Source organism: Rana temporaria, chromosome 13 (genome assembly GCF_905171775.1).
Source record: "Rana temporaria chromosome 13, aRanTem1.1, whole genome shotgun sequence".
Classification (NCBI taxonomy): Eukaryota; Metazoa; Chordata; class Amphibia; order Anura; family Ranidae; genus Rana; species Rana temporaria.
This window is the reverse complement of record NC_053501.1, coordinates 51,092,441-51,109,433: the sequence shown is the minus strand read 5'-3', so window position 1 is coordinate 51,109,433 and position 16,993 is coordinate 51,092,441. Positions and strand designations below refer to the sequence as shown.

Here is a 16,993-nt window from a genome sequence, read left to right as displayed (position 1 = left end):
TTCGTTTCACTTTACAGTCCCTGACAAAAGTCTTGTTGCTTGTGTACAAATTGACCTGAAGTGCCGCTAAAATATATTTCTAATCAAGATTTTGTTACAAGAAATGGGTCATTTTAATCCCAACAGCTTTTGTAATAATGTTTCAGTGCAAAACGAAACTGACAAAAAGTATTCTAATATTCACAGCTTAGTAAAGCCCATTGAGTCAATTTTTGCCAAGTCATAAGTGTTGTCGCCTTCTTATATGAGCTTCACCTGTGACTAATAATGGATCAATTAGGTCTCAGGTGTGTATAAAAAGAACACCAGTACACTAGACCTTTCTTCACTGCAACTAGACCTCTGCAAGCATGCCTAAGATTCACCAGGAGACTAAAGTGTTGATTATCAAGCGGCTGAAGACCAGATCCACTGTTGATGTGGCAGACACCTTCAATGTGTCTCAGCGTCAAGTTCAGAGGATAAAAAAAAAGATTTGAACAAGAGACGTTTTGGACAAGGCCAGGTCAGGCCGACCCCGCAAGACAACTGCTCGAGAGGACCGTTTTGTTAGCTCGAAAATCCAAGGCCAGCCCATTTTCCACTGCAGCAGAGCTCCACGAGACCTGGTCACCTGAAGTCCCTGTGTCAACCAGAACAGTTTGTTGGTTTCTGTCTCGAAATGGCCTCCATGGTCGAATCAGTGCCCATAAGCCAGCACTAAACAAAAGACAATTGAAAAACCATGTGGCATTTGCCAAGGGCCACAGCCTGCTAAAAGGATGGACTCTGGAAAAGTGGCAGAAGGTGCATTTTTTAGATGAATCTTCTGTTGAATTACACCACAGTCACCGCAAATATTGCAGGAGACCTACTGGAACCCGCATGGAGCCGAGATTTACCCAGAAAACAGTGAAGTTTGGCGGAGGCAAAATCATGGTCTGGGGTTACATCCAGTATGGGGGTGTGCAAGGGATCTGCAGAGTGGAAGGCAACATCAATAGTCTAAAATACCAAGCAATCTTAGCTACCTCTTGTATTCCCAACCATAAAAAAGGCCACATTTTGCAGGAGGATGGTGCTCCATCGCATACTTCCATCTCCACATCAAAGTTCCTTAAGGCGAAGAAGATCAAGATGCTCCAGGATTGGCCAGCCCAGTCACCAGACATGAACATCATTGAGCATATCTGGTGTAGGATGAAAGAGGAAGCATGGAAGACGAAACCAAAGAATATTGATGAACTCTGGGAGGCATGCAAAACTGTTTTCTTTGCTATTCCTGATGAATCCTTGCCAAACCGCATGGATTCTGTCCTTCAAGCTCATGGAAGTCATACAAGATATAACATTTTGATCTTACAGCACCACTACTTAATTTGCTGACATATTTTTGGATTTTCTGTAAAGTTGTTCAATTTCTGTATAGGCGACAAAACTTTTTTCAGTGAAACAAGTTTATTTCAGTGCATTAAACATCATTTGGGAGGGCTTAAGCTTTTCATATGAGCTATTTCTAACACCAATTGATTAATTAAAAGTCAGGTTAATAGGAGTTTCTACAAAATAGAGACGCGACAAGACTTTTGTCAGGGACTGTATATAGGTTAATGTGGCCAACTGTGCAGGAGCAGATATAACTATAGAGGGCCCATTTATGCAATTGAATTGTGGTAACGTGTGCAGTATCACATGTTACATGCTGTGATGCGTTGCCATGCACCCCAGTGCACCTTGACGGGAAGGTATGCTGCCAGAAATGGTACATGCATCTTTTTAGTTATGTTTTGGTGCAATCAGCAGACCTTTTAGCCAGCGAATATATTTCCATATTAAGAAAAGAACAAAATTGGTCCTGGGCTTTAAGGCCCATAATTCCCACAAGAGCTATTGACCAGTTTTAGGCTCCATTTACACAAATGCGTTTTTTTTATTCTGTATAACCTTTAGTGTCCCTTAAAGCGGTGGTTCACCCATAAAAACGACTTCCCCCTATTACACTGCCCCCCCCGCATTACAATACGATTATGCCTTTTAATTTTTTTTTGGCTGCTGTACATACCTGGGTACAGCTATTCACCCGTGTCCTCCGGGTTGCGAGTCCCGCGGGAGTGGGCGTTCCTAACATGGCGGTGATTGACGTTTTGACTAAAAAATTAGCTCCCCCCCGTCGCGTAAGCCGCGTCACAACTGGCGAAAGGAGCCGAACTGCGATGCGCAGGCGCAGTATAGCGCCGACTCGCCATTCGGCTCCTTCCGCCAATCGTGACGCTGCTTACGCGACGGGGGGAGCTCGTTTTTTAGTCAAAACGTCAATCACCGCCATGTTAGGAACGCCCACTCCCGCGGGACTCGCAACCCAGAGGACACGGGTGAATAGCTGTACCCAGGTATGTACAGCAGCCAAAAAAAAATTAAAGGCATAATCGTATTGTAATGCGGGGGGGCAGTGTAATAGGGGGAAGTCGTTTTTATGGGTGAACCACCGCTTTAAGTGAATTCAAAAAGGTAGACCTGCAGCTACAGTGAAGTTAATATACATTTCTTAAAGGCTAGTAATTCTTTTATTTATGAATCATTTTATGTGTATGTATTGTTCGATGACTTTTGCAAATGTTACTATAAAAAAGCTTATAGTATTTGACACTGTATATTCTATAAATGCATTGTTGCAGTTGCCTAACAGCTGATGTTTCTGGCGGGTATATCTGGGACTGTGTAAAGAGAGGCATTCTCCCTTTCTTGCGCTGTGCTGCTGTCTTCTTCTACTACTTGCTGGGAGTGATGCCACCTGATGAACTGCAGACATTGGGTAAGTCCTCATTTGATGATCTCACCAATAGGGTAAGAATTATATGTGCTATTCACACTGAGCAAGTTCATCACAATTTTAATTTACTAACATTCACACAATTTTTTTTTTTACATGTATATTTAAAAACCTTGATTTTATTTATATATATATATATATATATATATATATATATATATATATATATATATACTTTCTCTGCTTTAAATTAAAAATCCTTCTAGTGACAGCCCCCACCCAAAAAATACATACCTGAGCCCAATCTCAATCCAGCTCTGTGCCTGAGAGCAGCGGTGCCTCTCTCTCCCTCTCTTTTTCTTTTTGTCTTTCTCTCTCTCTTTCTTTCTTTCTCTCTTTCTTTCTTTCTTTCTTTCTCTCTCTCTCCCTCTCTCCCTCTCTCCCTCTCTCCCTCTCTCCCTCTCTCCCTCTCTCTCTCTCTCTCTCTCTCTCCTCTCTCTCTCTCTCTCTCTCTCTCTCTCTCTCTCTCTCCCTCTCTCTCTCCCTCTCCCTCTCTCTCTCTCTCCCTCATTCCCCTCTCTCTCTCTCTCTCTCTCTCTCTCTCTCTCTCTCTCTCTCTCTCTCTCTCTCTCTCTCCTCTCTCTCTCTCTCTCTCTCTCCCCTCCCTCCCTCCCTCTCTCTCTCTCTCTCTCTCTCTCTCTCTCTCGCCCCCTCTCTCTCTCTTGCCCCCTCTCTCTCTCTTGCCCCCTCTCTCTCTCTCGCCCCCTCTCTCTCTCTCGCCCCCTCTCTCTCTCTCGCCCCCTCTCTCTCTCTCGCCCCCTCTCTCTCTCTCGCCCCCTCTCTCTCTCTCGCCCCCTCTCTCTCTCTCTCTCTCTCTCTCCCTCTTTCTTCTGCTGTCAATCAAATCCAGTAGGGAGGGTGCCAGAGGGAGATCCAAGCCACGCTGTGTGCATCAATATATTGTATGCAGCTCAGAACAGGCAGATACAAGTTAAAATGATTGTAAAGTTAAAAAAAAAAAAATTTGCATTGCGCGGCCTGAGCCTCATCTTCTCGAGTTCCCCACTGATGTTCCTGGCTCCTCCCATCCACATGAGTGCCCCCATAAAACACCCATTTTTATGGTGGCACTCATGTGGGCTCACTCCTGAGCTTTGATGTCTGGGCATATTGACACAGATAGCGGAACTCGTCCCGCTCCCTCATCACTGACTTTGCTAGCGGCAGGAACAAAATGGCTTCTGCTGCCTCAGCAAAGCCAGTAAGATCAGGAAGTTAGGGGAGATGAGAGCTGCAGACATGCACAGCGCTGGATCAAATGAGGGCTCAGGTAAGTAAGACTGGGAGAAGCTGATGCCCTATCAATTCTAGCTACAGCCATCTTGAGTAAGGGCAGATGATTCAAGTAGCATTTAAATCCTGGAGTTTATCTGTCCTTGGCTTAGGCACGCAGACAGGAAGGTGTGCTTAGCTGAGAAAACCCCTGCTCCCCTGTAGATGCAAGAGAAAAAAATGCACATGAAGGCAACCCCCTCGATGTATGAGATCATTTTGACCTAGGCTAGAAACCATGAAGCAAATTTAAGAAATGTAAAAAACATAAAGCCCCTTTCACACACGCACTTTTTCCCAAGGAAAAACAGGGAACGTTTTCAGCAGTTTTTTCATCCTTTTTTTTTTTTTTTTTTTTTTTTTAACATACACTACCAATGCAAAAAAAGATTTGTTCTGTTTTTTTTTTTTTTTTTTTTTTCACAGAAAAAATAGGGCTTTAAAAAAAAAAAAAACGGATGTTCACGAATGCGGATGTAAACGCATGTAAATTAATGATTATCCGTTTACAGAATTTTTCCTAAAACTTAATTAAAACTTCCTATATAATTACTAATGTAGATGGCATAAGGATTAAAAAATCGTTAAAGCTATTCTACTGCATTTTTTCCAGCGCTTCCTGAAGAGCAGTTTGAGGCTTTGTGCAGCTACCTCTGTTTACCGACCAATTTGTTTCTACTTTTTGAAGAGCACTGGGATACCGTGAAACCACTTATCCAGAGGTAACTATCTTACTGTTTCCATGTTAAACTTTACGTGAACTCTAAAATCGCTACTCTTCTCACCTAACATTTCATCTCCTAGCCAGAGTTAGGCCTCATGTACACTGCTGCTAGTAAACGGACGTTTCGTTTTTTTCAGAAGTTTTTTCATTTTAACCCAAAAAATGATTTTTTTTTCAAACGCTTCTAGACACAAACGCGGCATGTAAACATAGCTAAACGGTAATTTTTAGAGGTCGATTTCTAGCTGTCGAGTTAAATCATTCAGGAGGTTCCCTACTGCGCATGCGCGAGTAGCGTGCCGCGCTGTCGCTAGTCCCCGCTCTCTCCTGGGAACAGTGTATTTACCAGGTGATAGCGGGTAGGGGATGTGTCTGCCACACAAGTTTTTCCCGGAAGTGGGTGCAAATACCTTAGACCAGTATCTGAACACCCCCCCCCCCCCCCGAAAGATGCCAAATGTGACACCGAAGGGGGGGGGGGGGTTCCAAAAAAGCAGACGCTCCATTTTTGGGTGGAGCTCCGCTTTAACTTTGTACAGCTGTCACTTGTGTCACCGTCTCATCTCTGTCTGTCCTCCAGGTGGTGCTCTGATCCAGCTGTATTGAGTGTCCTTACGGGTGAAAAAACAGCACTCAGGTGAGACTACCCTTAATATATTACCTATACTGTGTGTGTGTATATATACATATAATAATATTTTACCTGTGATTATAGGTATCCAAGGAAATGCAACACTTTAACGGAGCTGCCTGAAGACTACAGCATTCTGCTGAACCAGGCCTCTCTTTTCAGGTGAGATGAAAGGCGTTTAGAAAATTCTTCTTCTTTTATTAATTTTTAATTTTTTTCACCCCACAGGTATGACAGCAGCTATGTGGATTAAGCTGCCCATAGACCCGGAAGGGTAGTCTTTCATGCTTGTATAACCAGCCACCAACTAAGACCTGACGCCTACACAGCACTCCATAAACATCAATTTAGTTTTCTGGTATTAGAGATCCACAGAGTGGAACTAGGGGCAGGAGGCCGATTCCAGTTAATTGGAATGAAACAATAGCGAAATGAAACAATAGCCATTGGCATAGTTTATGTAAAGGGTCATAGAGATCTTTAGATAACAATCTCCTGATCATGCTGCTTTTACCCAGATTGGGTGAATTTTTAAAGTGGCTGTAAACCTCAGATATGAAATATAAACCAAGCATATCCCTCTATAGCAGGGGTATTGAATTAAATTTCAGGGAGGTCCGGTCAGTAAACTTGTCTTCCAGCAGAAGTCAGAGTCTCATGTTTGATGACTCAGATCCTTCACATCACAGCCCCGCCCCCTTCACATCAGTGGCTTCAGTCCTCCCTTTTAAATCACAGCACCCCCTTTACCCCACAGCCCCCACTTTTACATTGCAGCCCTCTCCCTTTTTTCTTTTACTAAAAGTGTATCTGAATCCATGAACAAAAATTTAATGTACTGCCGCTTACCTTTCATTGGCTGTTGTGGCTAAATTCATATTCACTTTTTTTTTTTTTTTTTCCACTTTTCTTCTTCTTTCTTCTTTATTCGTTTTTCTTTTTCTTCTTTCTTCTTTCTCTTTTCCTCAGGAACACACTTCCTCGCATAGGGTTACAACTGGACTGTATTCAACAGAAGCAGTATTTTAACCCTACTAAGGAAGTGTGTTAGGACTAGATTTCTGGTTGGATGAACGACTAGTTATTTTTACTTGTCGAACAGATATAACAAAATGCTTCTAATGGTGTGTGTGTGTATATATAGCAGTCCATAAATATGAGATTTTTGTTAGTTTACATACTTATATGCCTAATATTTAGGGACTGACAGATGCTTGAACATGAATTTGTTTTTGGTTTTGTCATATTTTAGGTGTCCGAAGTCTCAGGATGCTGAACGCAAGCACCCAGTGATGTGCCTCCTGTGCGGGACTGTCCTCTGTTCTCAGAACACTTGCTGTCAGGAGGTGGTAAATGGCGAGGAGCTGGGGGCTTGTACAACACATGCACTACAATGCGGAGCTGGAATCTGCATTTTTCTCAAGTGAGGGCTTAGTCTTCCCAATATTAATTGTGGTTTTAATGGGTCTGTAACCTGGCATTCCAGTATATTATCTTTCAGCTGTTATGGTTTTAGCTTCTAGGGTATGTTTTGATCAGCAAGGGAAGAAATAGACGTCATCCGTTTTGAAGATGGCTTTTTCCATAACAAAAATGAACACACAAATGGAATTCCTACTCCTTGGGTCAGATCAGACAGGCAATTATTTCATGACACTTTGCAAAAGTCAGAATAACTGAAATTTTAGCTTTTTTAAGAGTATCTTTTTTTTTTTTTTTGATAGTGAGAGAAGATTTTTCTTTTTTTTCTTTTTTTTTATTATTATTGGTATATTGGTCAAAATAACATGACAAGACCATATAAATGGGTACAAATAGGTCATCAAGAACAATGATCAGCAAGACAAAATTAGAAAACCATAGAAGATTGCATAGCAAATATAACTGAGTCACCACCACAAAAGCAAACTTTCCAATCAATACTGCCATGGAGATGAAATGTGTTAGACCTCAAATCCCATGAACATACACCCTAAAATAGCGGCTAGTGGAAAGAGTTGAGGTGGATTAACAAGATTCAGAACCTGTACACATTCACCTGCGAGCAGTCATACCCATGGTATCGACGCACACCAGAAACATTTTGTAATTTTTTTTAATGGGGAGGGTTACACCCTAGCGTGTCTCCTTTTAGGTTTTAGTGCAGTTGGCAGAGAATTATTCACTTCCTGCTGGTAAAAGGGTTGTCCCGGGACAGGAAGTAAGGGAAAATCTCTCTCAGCAAAACGAACAGGGGTAATAATGATGATTTTCTTTTACGTTAAATAGGAGAATGCAAAATAGTTTTTTTTATTTTCTATTTCCCTGTTGCATTTTTTATCTTACTTCCTGACTAGTAAACCGATAGCCCCATAAAAAAAAAGAAAATGAGGGAAAATCTCTGAAAGATCCCGGATTGTTGTAAAAACCTGACGGAGTTCTAACCTTTTTGACTTTATCCAAAACTAAAATAAAACACATTTTGGGTATAGATACACTTTAAAGGCTAAATTCACCTTTTGTGGGGAAAAAAAATGCACATATTTTTGCCTAAAAAAATATTCATGGAAGCCTGCAGAGCATGGCACCCATGATCAGTGGATTGGAAGCACAATGTCAGGCTCCTGTAGACTCTTGCTACAGCTCTGAACACATACCTCTGTATGGGCTGTCAGTTTCAGAGCTGCAGGAACAATGAAAAGACTGAGGGTGCTCATCTGCACCCCTGTAGTCCATTGAAAACTACAAGCTGTTTGCCACATTGGAGGGCGAGACTTTTAGATTCTTCATGGCTGTGAGGGGCGGAGTCGTGACTATTTTGAAAAGTGACAGCAGCTGCAGGGAGAGGATTCTCCACCCCCTGTCATGGGGAAAGTTGGATCAAGGGGTGAACTCCGCAGGTAATATGGTACACCCTAACACAGTGTTTCTCAACTCCAGTCCTCAAGGCACCCCAAAAGGTCATGTTTTCAGGCTTTCCATCATTTTGCACAGGTGATTTAATCAGTTTCACTGCCTTAGTAATTACCACAGCGTTTCATCTGAGGGAAATCCTGAAAACATGACCTGTTGGGGTGCCTTGAGGACTGGAGTTGAGAAACACTGCCCTAACATGTAACATGTTCCAAAAGTGAACTTGGCCTTTATTTATTATCACTAGTGGAAGTTGATGTCTTGCTGCTTGAAATGCTGTAAGGGGGAATATAGGTTGCATTTTGAGAATTGTAACCCTGGCAAAGTAAAGCTGTTATCGGAATAGCATAGCTCCTGAAGTATATTGCCTTGATTAATAATTGAATGTCTTTTTTGTTTCTTTAGAATAAGAGAATGTAGAGTGGTTCTTATTGAGGGGAAAACCAGAGGCTGCATATACGCTGCTCCCTATCTGGATGAATATGGAGAAACAGACCCTGGTTTAAAGTGAGCTGCTTTAACATATATAGCCTGCCATTTCCAGTCTATAAAACCACATTTTAATTGAGTTTCAATTATAGCTTTTTTTTTCTTAAACATTATAGAACTGTCCGAACAGCTATTTTGTAATGTATATGTTGCAAGAAAATTATTCTATTGTCATTTGCAGTCTTGTGCCAGTCCACGTCTGTGCCTTGCCAGCCCGTTTCAACCAAAAGTGTATTTTTTTCTTTTTGGCAGTGAAATTTGACAATGTGGCCATTCACACGGCATGTCCAAACATTTTTGGAAAAATATTTTTTGCCATTTTAGAGGTTTCTCAGTAGAGGGTGTCATGGCTGACCGCTAGGGTTTTCCTTTAAAAAATTTTGATCAATGTCCAAATAAGTCTGTCCTAAGTTTGTCCTTGTTAACATATAGTGTAAGAAGCCCTTTCCCCTACACCTTTTAACCCTTTTGTACGGACAGACATTGTTTAAGTCCTCCCCTTCTGGGGTCCCCTGCTAGCCCTTGTGGCTCCTCCTCTTTTGACGTCCCCTGGCAGCTGCTTCCATTTGTGGCACACCTGCAGGCTTGATCCAGAGCTGCGCTGCCTGTGTCCTTCGACATAGACAGCATGGCTTGGCCCCACTCTGTTGTCACAGACGTTGACTGACCGCAAAGCCTGTGAGTAGGGAGAGCCGCTATAGATGGGCACAGCGCTGGATTGAGTGAGCACTCGAATAAGTATAAGGGAGGGGTGAAACTTCCTGTATACTTCTTGTTTTTACCTTAATCCAGGAAGTACAATAAAGAGGAAAAACTCAACTCCAGCTTTTTTTTCTTTCTTGCCTGTAAAGTAAAGGCATAATGTGCTAGTATTCATTGCATACTAACGCATTATGTGAAACGTGCCTTCCCGTTGGAGACTGCATCCATCTTCACCCGTCTTCCTCTCTGGGTCCAGGAACTCCAGCTGTGACTGGTCCCGGAAAGGAAGATGGGCGAAGATGGATGCAGTGTCCAGCAGGAAGGCAAGTTCCTTCAGAGCGCATGTGCTGATGACGTCAGCGTAGAATACAGTAAATTTCCCCTAAAAGTGGCGCATGTCTAGAACTTGTACTTGATTTTGGCTCATGCTGCGCTACTTTAAGAATGCACGAGACACGTTTGCAAAATCTACTCCAGTTTTTCTCGGAGTGCTGCAAAATCGTTCTTCCTAAATAGTTTCACTTTCGTAAGATACAAACTGTCAGTATTTTATTTTGAATTGGCGCCTTCAGTTTGCCACAATGTAGAAGTGGCGCATTTTAGAATTTGGTGCACAAGTCACTGTGAGAGCCAAAAGTTTTGCAGATGCTTGAATTTGCTTGAATTTGGTGCAGTACATTAACAAGAGGGATTAACTGCAAACAAGTGGTGCAGCAGCTTTATTGAATTTCTCCCAATGTCTTAGAGAATGAAACAGCTTCCTGGTCTGCCATAAATACCATCATTGACTTTAGTTAGATGTCAGTTGCAAGCTTGCTCCTGCAGTATTGATTTATGTGATCTGTACGTTTTACAGGGAATTTAAATCATTTAATACCTTTTTATCTTCGTTTTTTTTTCTAATGGGGGATAAGAAAAAAAGGGCAGTGGGTGGGAATTATACAATGTAGGTTATACTTATGATCAAAACAACATTTTAACTACATCAGAGTTAAGAGACAGATGATATTTAATGGCTTTTTTTATATTGTTTGTGCGATTTGATATACAAGACATTGTATTATCCTTCTAGCTGAAATAGCAATAATAATTAAAAAGAAATCTTGGCTTTTTTTTTTCTTTTTTTTTTTTTTTTTTCATCTCTTCATGATCACACCTCCAGACGAGGAAATCCTTTGCGGCTCTCCCACGAACGATATCGTAAGCTACATCTTTTATGGCAGCAACACTGTATTATTGAGGAAATTGCTCGCAGCTTGGAAATAAGCCAGATGTTTTTTGGCTTCAACTGGAGCCTGCTTTAGTTTTCATGAGGGTAGATGAGGTAAGAATGTTTTGAGGTTCCTGTCTTTTTAGATTCTTAAGACACTTGGGCAGCTATGAAGGTAAGGCTTGCATGTGTTGTGTAAAATTAGTTCTGCCAGGTGACTTGGGAAATTATACAAAAACATGCAGTACTCTTCATTTCTCATCTGTACACGTTGTAATGGTTGTTTCTTCTCTCTCTAGGGACAAGCTTTAAACTGTACCTGCCCTGGCACCCCAATGACTGCACTGTAGGTGGATAGATAATTTTTACCAGCATATTCTCAAGCTGACACATAAGTGGATAATGTGTCATTCATAAATAAATATGTTCATAAAAAAAAAAAGGAAAAATGCTGCATCCTAACACCACGTGTGTTCTCACTTGTATCAGGTCAGCATTATAAGTATAGCAAAAATTGCCTATTTGATGTTCGTTGTGGATTTCCCTTTTTTTTTTTTTTTTTTTTTTTTACATTTGCAAAAATGCGTTTTAAAGAGATTTTCCATGATATCATTAGACCCCCATAGTGAATCAAATCGCAGTACCCCATGGTCATTGCTAATGGCTGCCAATCGCTCCCAACCTGCTTCCCCTTGGCACTTCAACATTACATCTCACAGGCCTCTCCCACTTGTATGAGCCCTGGTCCTTATGGAGGACTTTTAAAACACAAGAGTCAAATACACTTTTCACACTGTCTTCATGTGTACAAGCACTGATACCTATAAAGCTGTTCAGTGTTCTTGTTAGTATTTAAATAAAAATACTTTTTAAATTTGTCTATTAAATAAATATTGTACCACAATGCTATTTAAATTCTACTTCTCACCCTGGTACAATACATACTAGTGTACCAGGGTGATGGGTACATTTTAAAACCATAAAGTGAACAAAAGGATGTCCTATACTTTGTTTAGCTTTTGAAGTCTGATTTTGTTCAGTAAAGAAAATAAATGATTTATGGATAAATATAATATATTTTTTTCTTCTAAATATAACTCAAGTTGTATCACTATACCAAACATTTTAAAATCTGGAAGTAGTTTATTTTCTATGAACAATGTGTATACTAAAAGAGGCTAAATTAGAATGCTAACTATATCCCTTTAATAAGGGCTGTAGAATGTTGAAGAGCCAGGTCTAAACTTTGTGAGTCTAATACTAATTCATGGAGAATCTCTTTATATTGAGCCACATCTGATTTACATGGCTTCAGATATTAAATCATTTGTAACTTCCAGGGCTGTGTACCTGCATTCTAGGGTGAAAGATATAGGATATAAAACTCTTTGACAGATACACATTTTCATTGATGCGAGCAGAATATTATATCTAGTTAAGCAAAATGTTGAAAGAGCGTTTCTTGTATGTTATCCTTTATGTGTTATTCACATGTAATGGCAAATTTGCACATGTTTTGTAATTAAAACATACCCCTTTCAGTTTGTGTCTTGTGTTTGTAAAGTCAGAGGCTTGAAATGTTTGCAAAGTAGATATAGTCTACATTCTACTGTATTTTTCAAAGTTATACTAACATTACAGGATTAAGTTTAGTGTCATATTTAGTATTGAACCACCAAACATAATTTCCCTGGTTTTAGATTTCATATTATCTATTATGTCTGATACGGGCACACCTCTGCTTGTGACTTCTTTTGCTTTTGTTTTTTTTTTTTGGCCCCTTTTACACTGCCGCGACTTGAAAGCCACTCGATTTTGATGCTTTTCTTTTTTTTTATGCAATTTCAGGTAATGAGATAGTGGGGGTTGGTGCTGCTCTGTTCCAAGTAAAATGTACAGCTACAAGTAGCCGTACATATGTAAATGCAATTAATATGATATCAAAAAGTGCAAGAGTGCATAAATGCTATTACGCAAAAAATATGCTTCAAAATATACTGTATGCAAATAACAACATAAAAGTAAAGTAGTGGTATCAAAGTGCAACGTGCATAGATGAATAACTAATAACACTGTGATAAATAAACATTGGTGTACTCTGTGTACAAAAATAAGCTGTGCAAAATTGCAAGATAAATGTGCAAAACCAGCAAAAGAGCTCCCCCCTGATGAAATCACGTTTTAGTGACGCCACGCGTAGAGACAGAAAGGCGCTCAGACTGTCGTAGGCTAATGACTTTGCCGATCGGGGAGATAAGTTTATTGTTGTTTTTATGCTATGTGAGTCTTTTTAATAAATTACCTACTGGTTTAAAAGTACTAGACTATCCAGAACCCCCTTTCTTTTTAATATCCTCCTTGCTTCCACTGAGACACAAAGACGAGTACAGACCCATATTAGTCTCGGAACATAAGGGAGAAACATCCATTTCAAGTGTGTGTATATATACATGCGGTTGTCTCTCTACTGAAAGGTAAGAGGCCACTTCCACTAGTGTGTGTGTTCGCACGAAGATAGATTTGTTTCTCTCCAGCACCTTGGTTATCTGCACATTTGTAATGCTTTTTTGCACAGAGAAGAAAAGAATCCATCGCTGTTTGCAGTCTGATTGAATTTTGCACACTTTGGACTAGATTGGACTCTATGTAGCAGAATTGCTGCTGGCACAAGCTATGATTTGTGTCCGTTCTGCATATTTATTGCATTTTGCACAGGTCATTTTGCACTTTGTATAGGAGGCTCTTTTGCTGATTTTGCACATTTATCTTGCACAGCTAATTTTTGTACACAGTGTATACCAATGTTTATTTATCAGTGTTTTGCTATTAATTTATGCACATTGCACTTTGGTACCACTACTTTACTGTTTGTTTGCATACAGTATATTTTGAAGCCTATTTTTTGCGCATTGGCATTTATGCACTCTTGCACTTTTTGATATCATATTATTTGCATTGCATTTACATTTCTTGTAGCCGTACATTATTTTACTGTGATGCAACCACAGCAGCGATATATTCTTTCTTCAATGTGCAAAAAAATCCCAATGTGCAAAAGTGCTGGGGTGCTTGGAGAGATATAAAACTCCTCTTCGTGCAAAGAATACACATTAGTGGGAATGGCCTCTTACCTTGCGGTAATGAGACAACCGCATGTATATATAACTAGGGGTAGCTGTTCTTCCTTTGTAATCCTGGACCAAGTGTGGATTTTGGGCTTTGTCTCTTAGTGGGAGCAAGGGGGTCCTTTAAAAGAAAGGGGGATTCCAGATAGTGTAGTACATTTTAAACCAGTATGGAATTTATTATTAAAATAGTCAGGGTACTCGCATAACATATAAACAATGAACACTTATCTCCTACGAGTGCCGAGTCTGCGTGCCTTTCTGTCCCTACACATGGCGCCACTACCATATGACTTCATCCACCTCCCCTCTTTTATTTGGTATTAGGTGTGAACCGTGCCTTAGCCCTGGTTCACATTGATGCTACTTTGAAATCGAGCTACTTTAATTGAAGTAGCACGATTTCAAAGTAGCAAGCTCGGCGCAATTTCAGGTGCCACTTGATTTGACATTTGTGTGGCTTCATACACAGATGTCAATTGAAGTCTCACCTGAAATCGGCAAAAGTAGTGCAAGAACTACTTTTGTAATCCGGTGTGACGCTGCAGAATTGGTGTCGCACCACGGTGCCATTGCCGCCAATAGGCTGTGACTTGTCATGCGATTTGATCTCTCAAATCGCATGACAATTCGCTCCAATGTGAATCTAGGCTTAGACTTACTTTTATAACAAGCTGAAGTTAGAAGCTGATTGGCTACCATGCACAGCTGCACCAGATTTTACACATTCCAGTTTTAGTAGATTAACCGTACAGTGCCTTGTTCTGCACTGTGTCTAAATGAAGGTGGTTATCTTGATAGAGGCAGTGCTTTTTTTCTGTTATCTGGGAGCCTCCAGCAAGGCTCCAATCCAAAATAATCTCTGCAGTAACTTGGTTCTTTCCAGAGAGTTGGCGTTTTATTGAAGCCTCCAGAGTCCCCAGTTCTCCTGTCGTAGCTCAGCCAGATTAACCTTTGCTAATATACACCTTCTCCCTATTGACCAGAATGTAAACCAATCTAAATGGTTGATTATACCAGCACGTTTGATCCTATGTATGAAAAACAATGATTCTTGGCCTAGAACAGCTACACGCATATGGATCAAATCTTGAGTGGTTCAGCAGGGACTGGCCAAGATTCGATCTGTCTATGGACAGGCTGGTTGTACTGAAATCAAACCATCGATCAATTTCAGTATAACCGGCCTGCCCTTTATTTTTATTTTTTTCATGCAGTCACGGCCAGCAGGTAAAGCCGCCAGCTGGCAAAACATAATAGTGCCGCGGGAGGGATTCCCCCATCAACACTGACTGTCTTGATGGGGGAATTAAGCAATTTGCATAAAATTGCATAATCTACGACAGGTATATGTATCTCTATTTATATTATAAATAAAAATTAAAGGAATGCTTTTTTTTTTTTTTAACAGTATTGCATCAAGGAAATTTGAACTCCTGGGATATTGATCTGGTCAGTTAAGTAGCAGAAGGGGTTGTTGATCAGTTTCATCTGCTTTGGTGTTAATTAAATTAAATTAGCACTAGATGTGCAACAATGAGATGACCTGCAAAACAGGAATGGTTTTACAGGTGGAGGCCTTTTTTTTTTTTTTCTTATCTTCTCTGACTGTTTTTCACTAGTTTTGCATTTGGCTAAGGTTAGTGTCACTACTGGTAGAATGAGGCGCTACCTGGACCCTATAGAGGTTGCACAGGCAGTCCAACTCCTCCAGAATGGTACATCAATACGTGCCATTGCCAGAAGGTTTGCTATGTCTCTCAGCACAGTCTTAGGAGCATGGAGGAGACTCCAGGAGACTGGCAGTTACTCTAGGAGAGCTGGACAGAGCCGTAGAAGGTCCTTAAGCCATCAGAAGGACCGGTATCTGCTCCTTTGTGCAGAGGAACAGAATGAGCACTGCCGGAGCCCTACAAAATGACTTCCAGCAGGCCACTGGTGTGAATGTCTTTGACCAAATAATCCAAAGCGGACTTCATGAGGGTGGCCTGAGGGCCCAACGTCCTCTAGTGGGCTCTGTGCTCACTGCCCCGCAACCTGGATAGGCAATTGTCATTGAACACCAAAATTGGCAGGTCTGCCACTGGTGCCCTGTGCTTTTTTCGCAGATGAGAGCAGGTTCACCCTGAGCACATGTGACAGATGTGAAAGGGTCTGGAGAAGCCATGGAGAACATTATGCTGCCTGTTACATCGTTCAGCATGACCAGTTTGGTGGTGGGTCTTGGATGGTCTGGAGGGGCATATTTATGGAGGGATTCACAGACCTCTACAGGCTAGACAATTTCACCCTGACTGCCATTAGGTATCAGGATGAAATCCTTGGACCCATTGTCAGACCCTACGCTGGTGCAGTTTGTCCTGGTTTCCTCCTGGTGCACGACAATGCCCAGTCTCGTGTGGCAAACGTATGCAGCCAGTTTCTGGAGGATGAAGCAATTGATATCATTGAATGGCTCCCGTGACCCAAATCCCACCTCCCAGGTTGCACCTTAGTCTGTGAGTCTGTTCAGGAGCTCAGTGATGCTCTGGTCCAGATCTGGAAGGAAATACCCCAGGACACCATCTGTCGTCTCATTAGGAGCATGGCCTGACGTTGTCTGGCATGCATACACGTTTCTGGGGGCCATACAGACCATTTTGAGATGCTGCAGTGAAGTTTCTGTAAAATGGACTAGCGTGCTGCATCATTTTTTTATTTTTTCGCTTTGACTTTCGGGGTGTCTTTGAATTCAGCCCTCTGTAGGTTGATAATTTTAATTTCCATCAAACTATGTGGCATCCTTTCATTTCTAACACATTAGCCAGTCCATATCAGTATAGATATCCAGCATGATATTTTTACCCACTGAGATCTGATGTGGTTTCAAAGTGTTCCTTTAAACTTTTTTGAGTGGTGTGTTGTGTACAGTATCTCACAAAAGTGAGTACACCCCTCACAATATTGTAAATATTTTATATCTTTTCACTATTTTGTAGACGCTATAACTTTTGCGCAAAACAATCAAACGCTTATTGCGAATTATTTATTTTTATTTTTTTACCAAAAAGATGTAGAATACGTATCAGCCTAAACTGGGGGGAAAAATCGTGTTTATTCATTTTTTTGGGGATATTTATTATAGCAAAAAATATTGCTT

The 16,993-nt window shown here is 40.9% G+C and overlaps 1 protein-coding gene across 1 annotated transcript in view; it reads left to right on the top strand.

Annotated features, from left to right (window-relative positions):
• UBR1 (ubiquitin protein ligase E3 component n-recognin 1) overlaps positions 1–12,270 on the top strand; it is a 158,744-nt gene extending 146,474 nt beyond the window's left edge. Inside the window, 8 exon segments of the mRNA XM_040333640.1 lie at positions 2,655–2,791; positions 4,695–4,803; positions 5,386–5,442; positions 5,521–5,598; positions 6,689–6,859; positions 8,734–8,835; positions 10,682–10,843; positions 11,029–12,270. Coding sequence (XP_040189574.1) covers positions 2,655–2,791; positions 4,695–4,803; positions 5,386–5,442; positions 5,521–5,598; positions 6,689–6,859; positions 8,734–8,835; positions 10,682–10,823 — 796 coding nt within the window. The 3' untranslated portion in view covers positions 10,824–10,843; positions 11,029–12,270.
• The last annotated feature ends 4,723 nt before the right edge of the window (positions 12,271–16,993 follow it).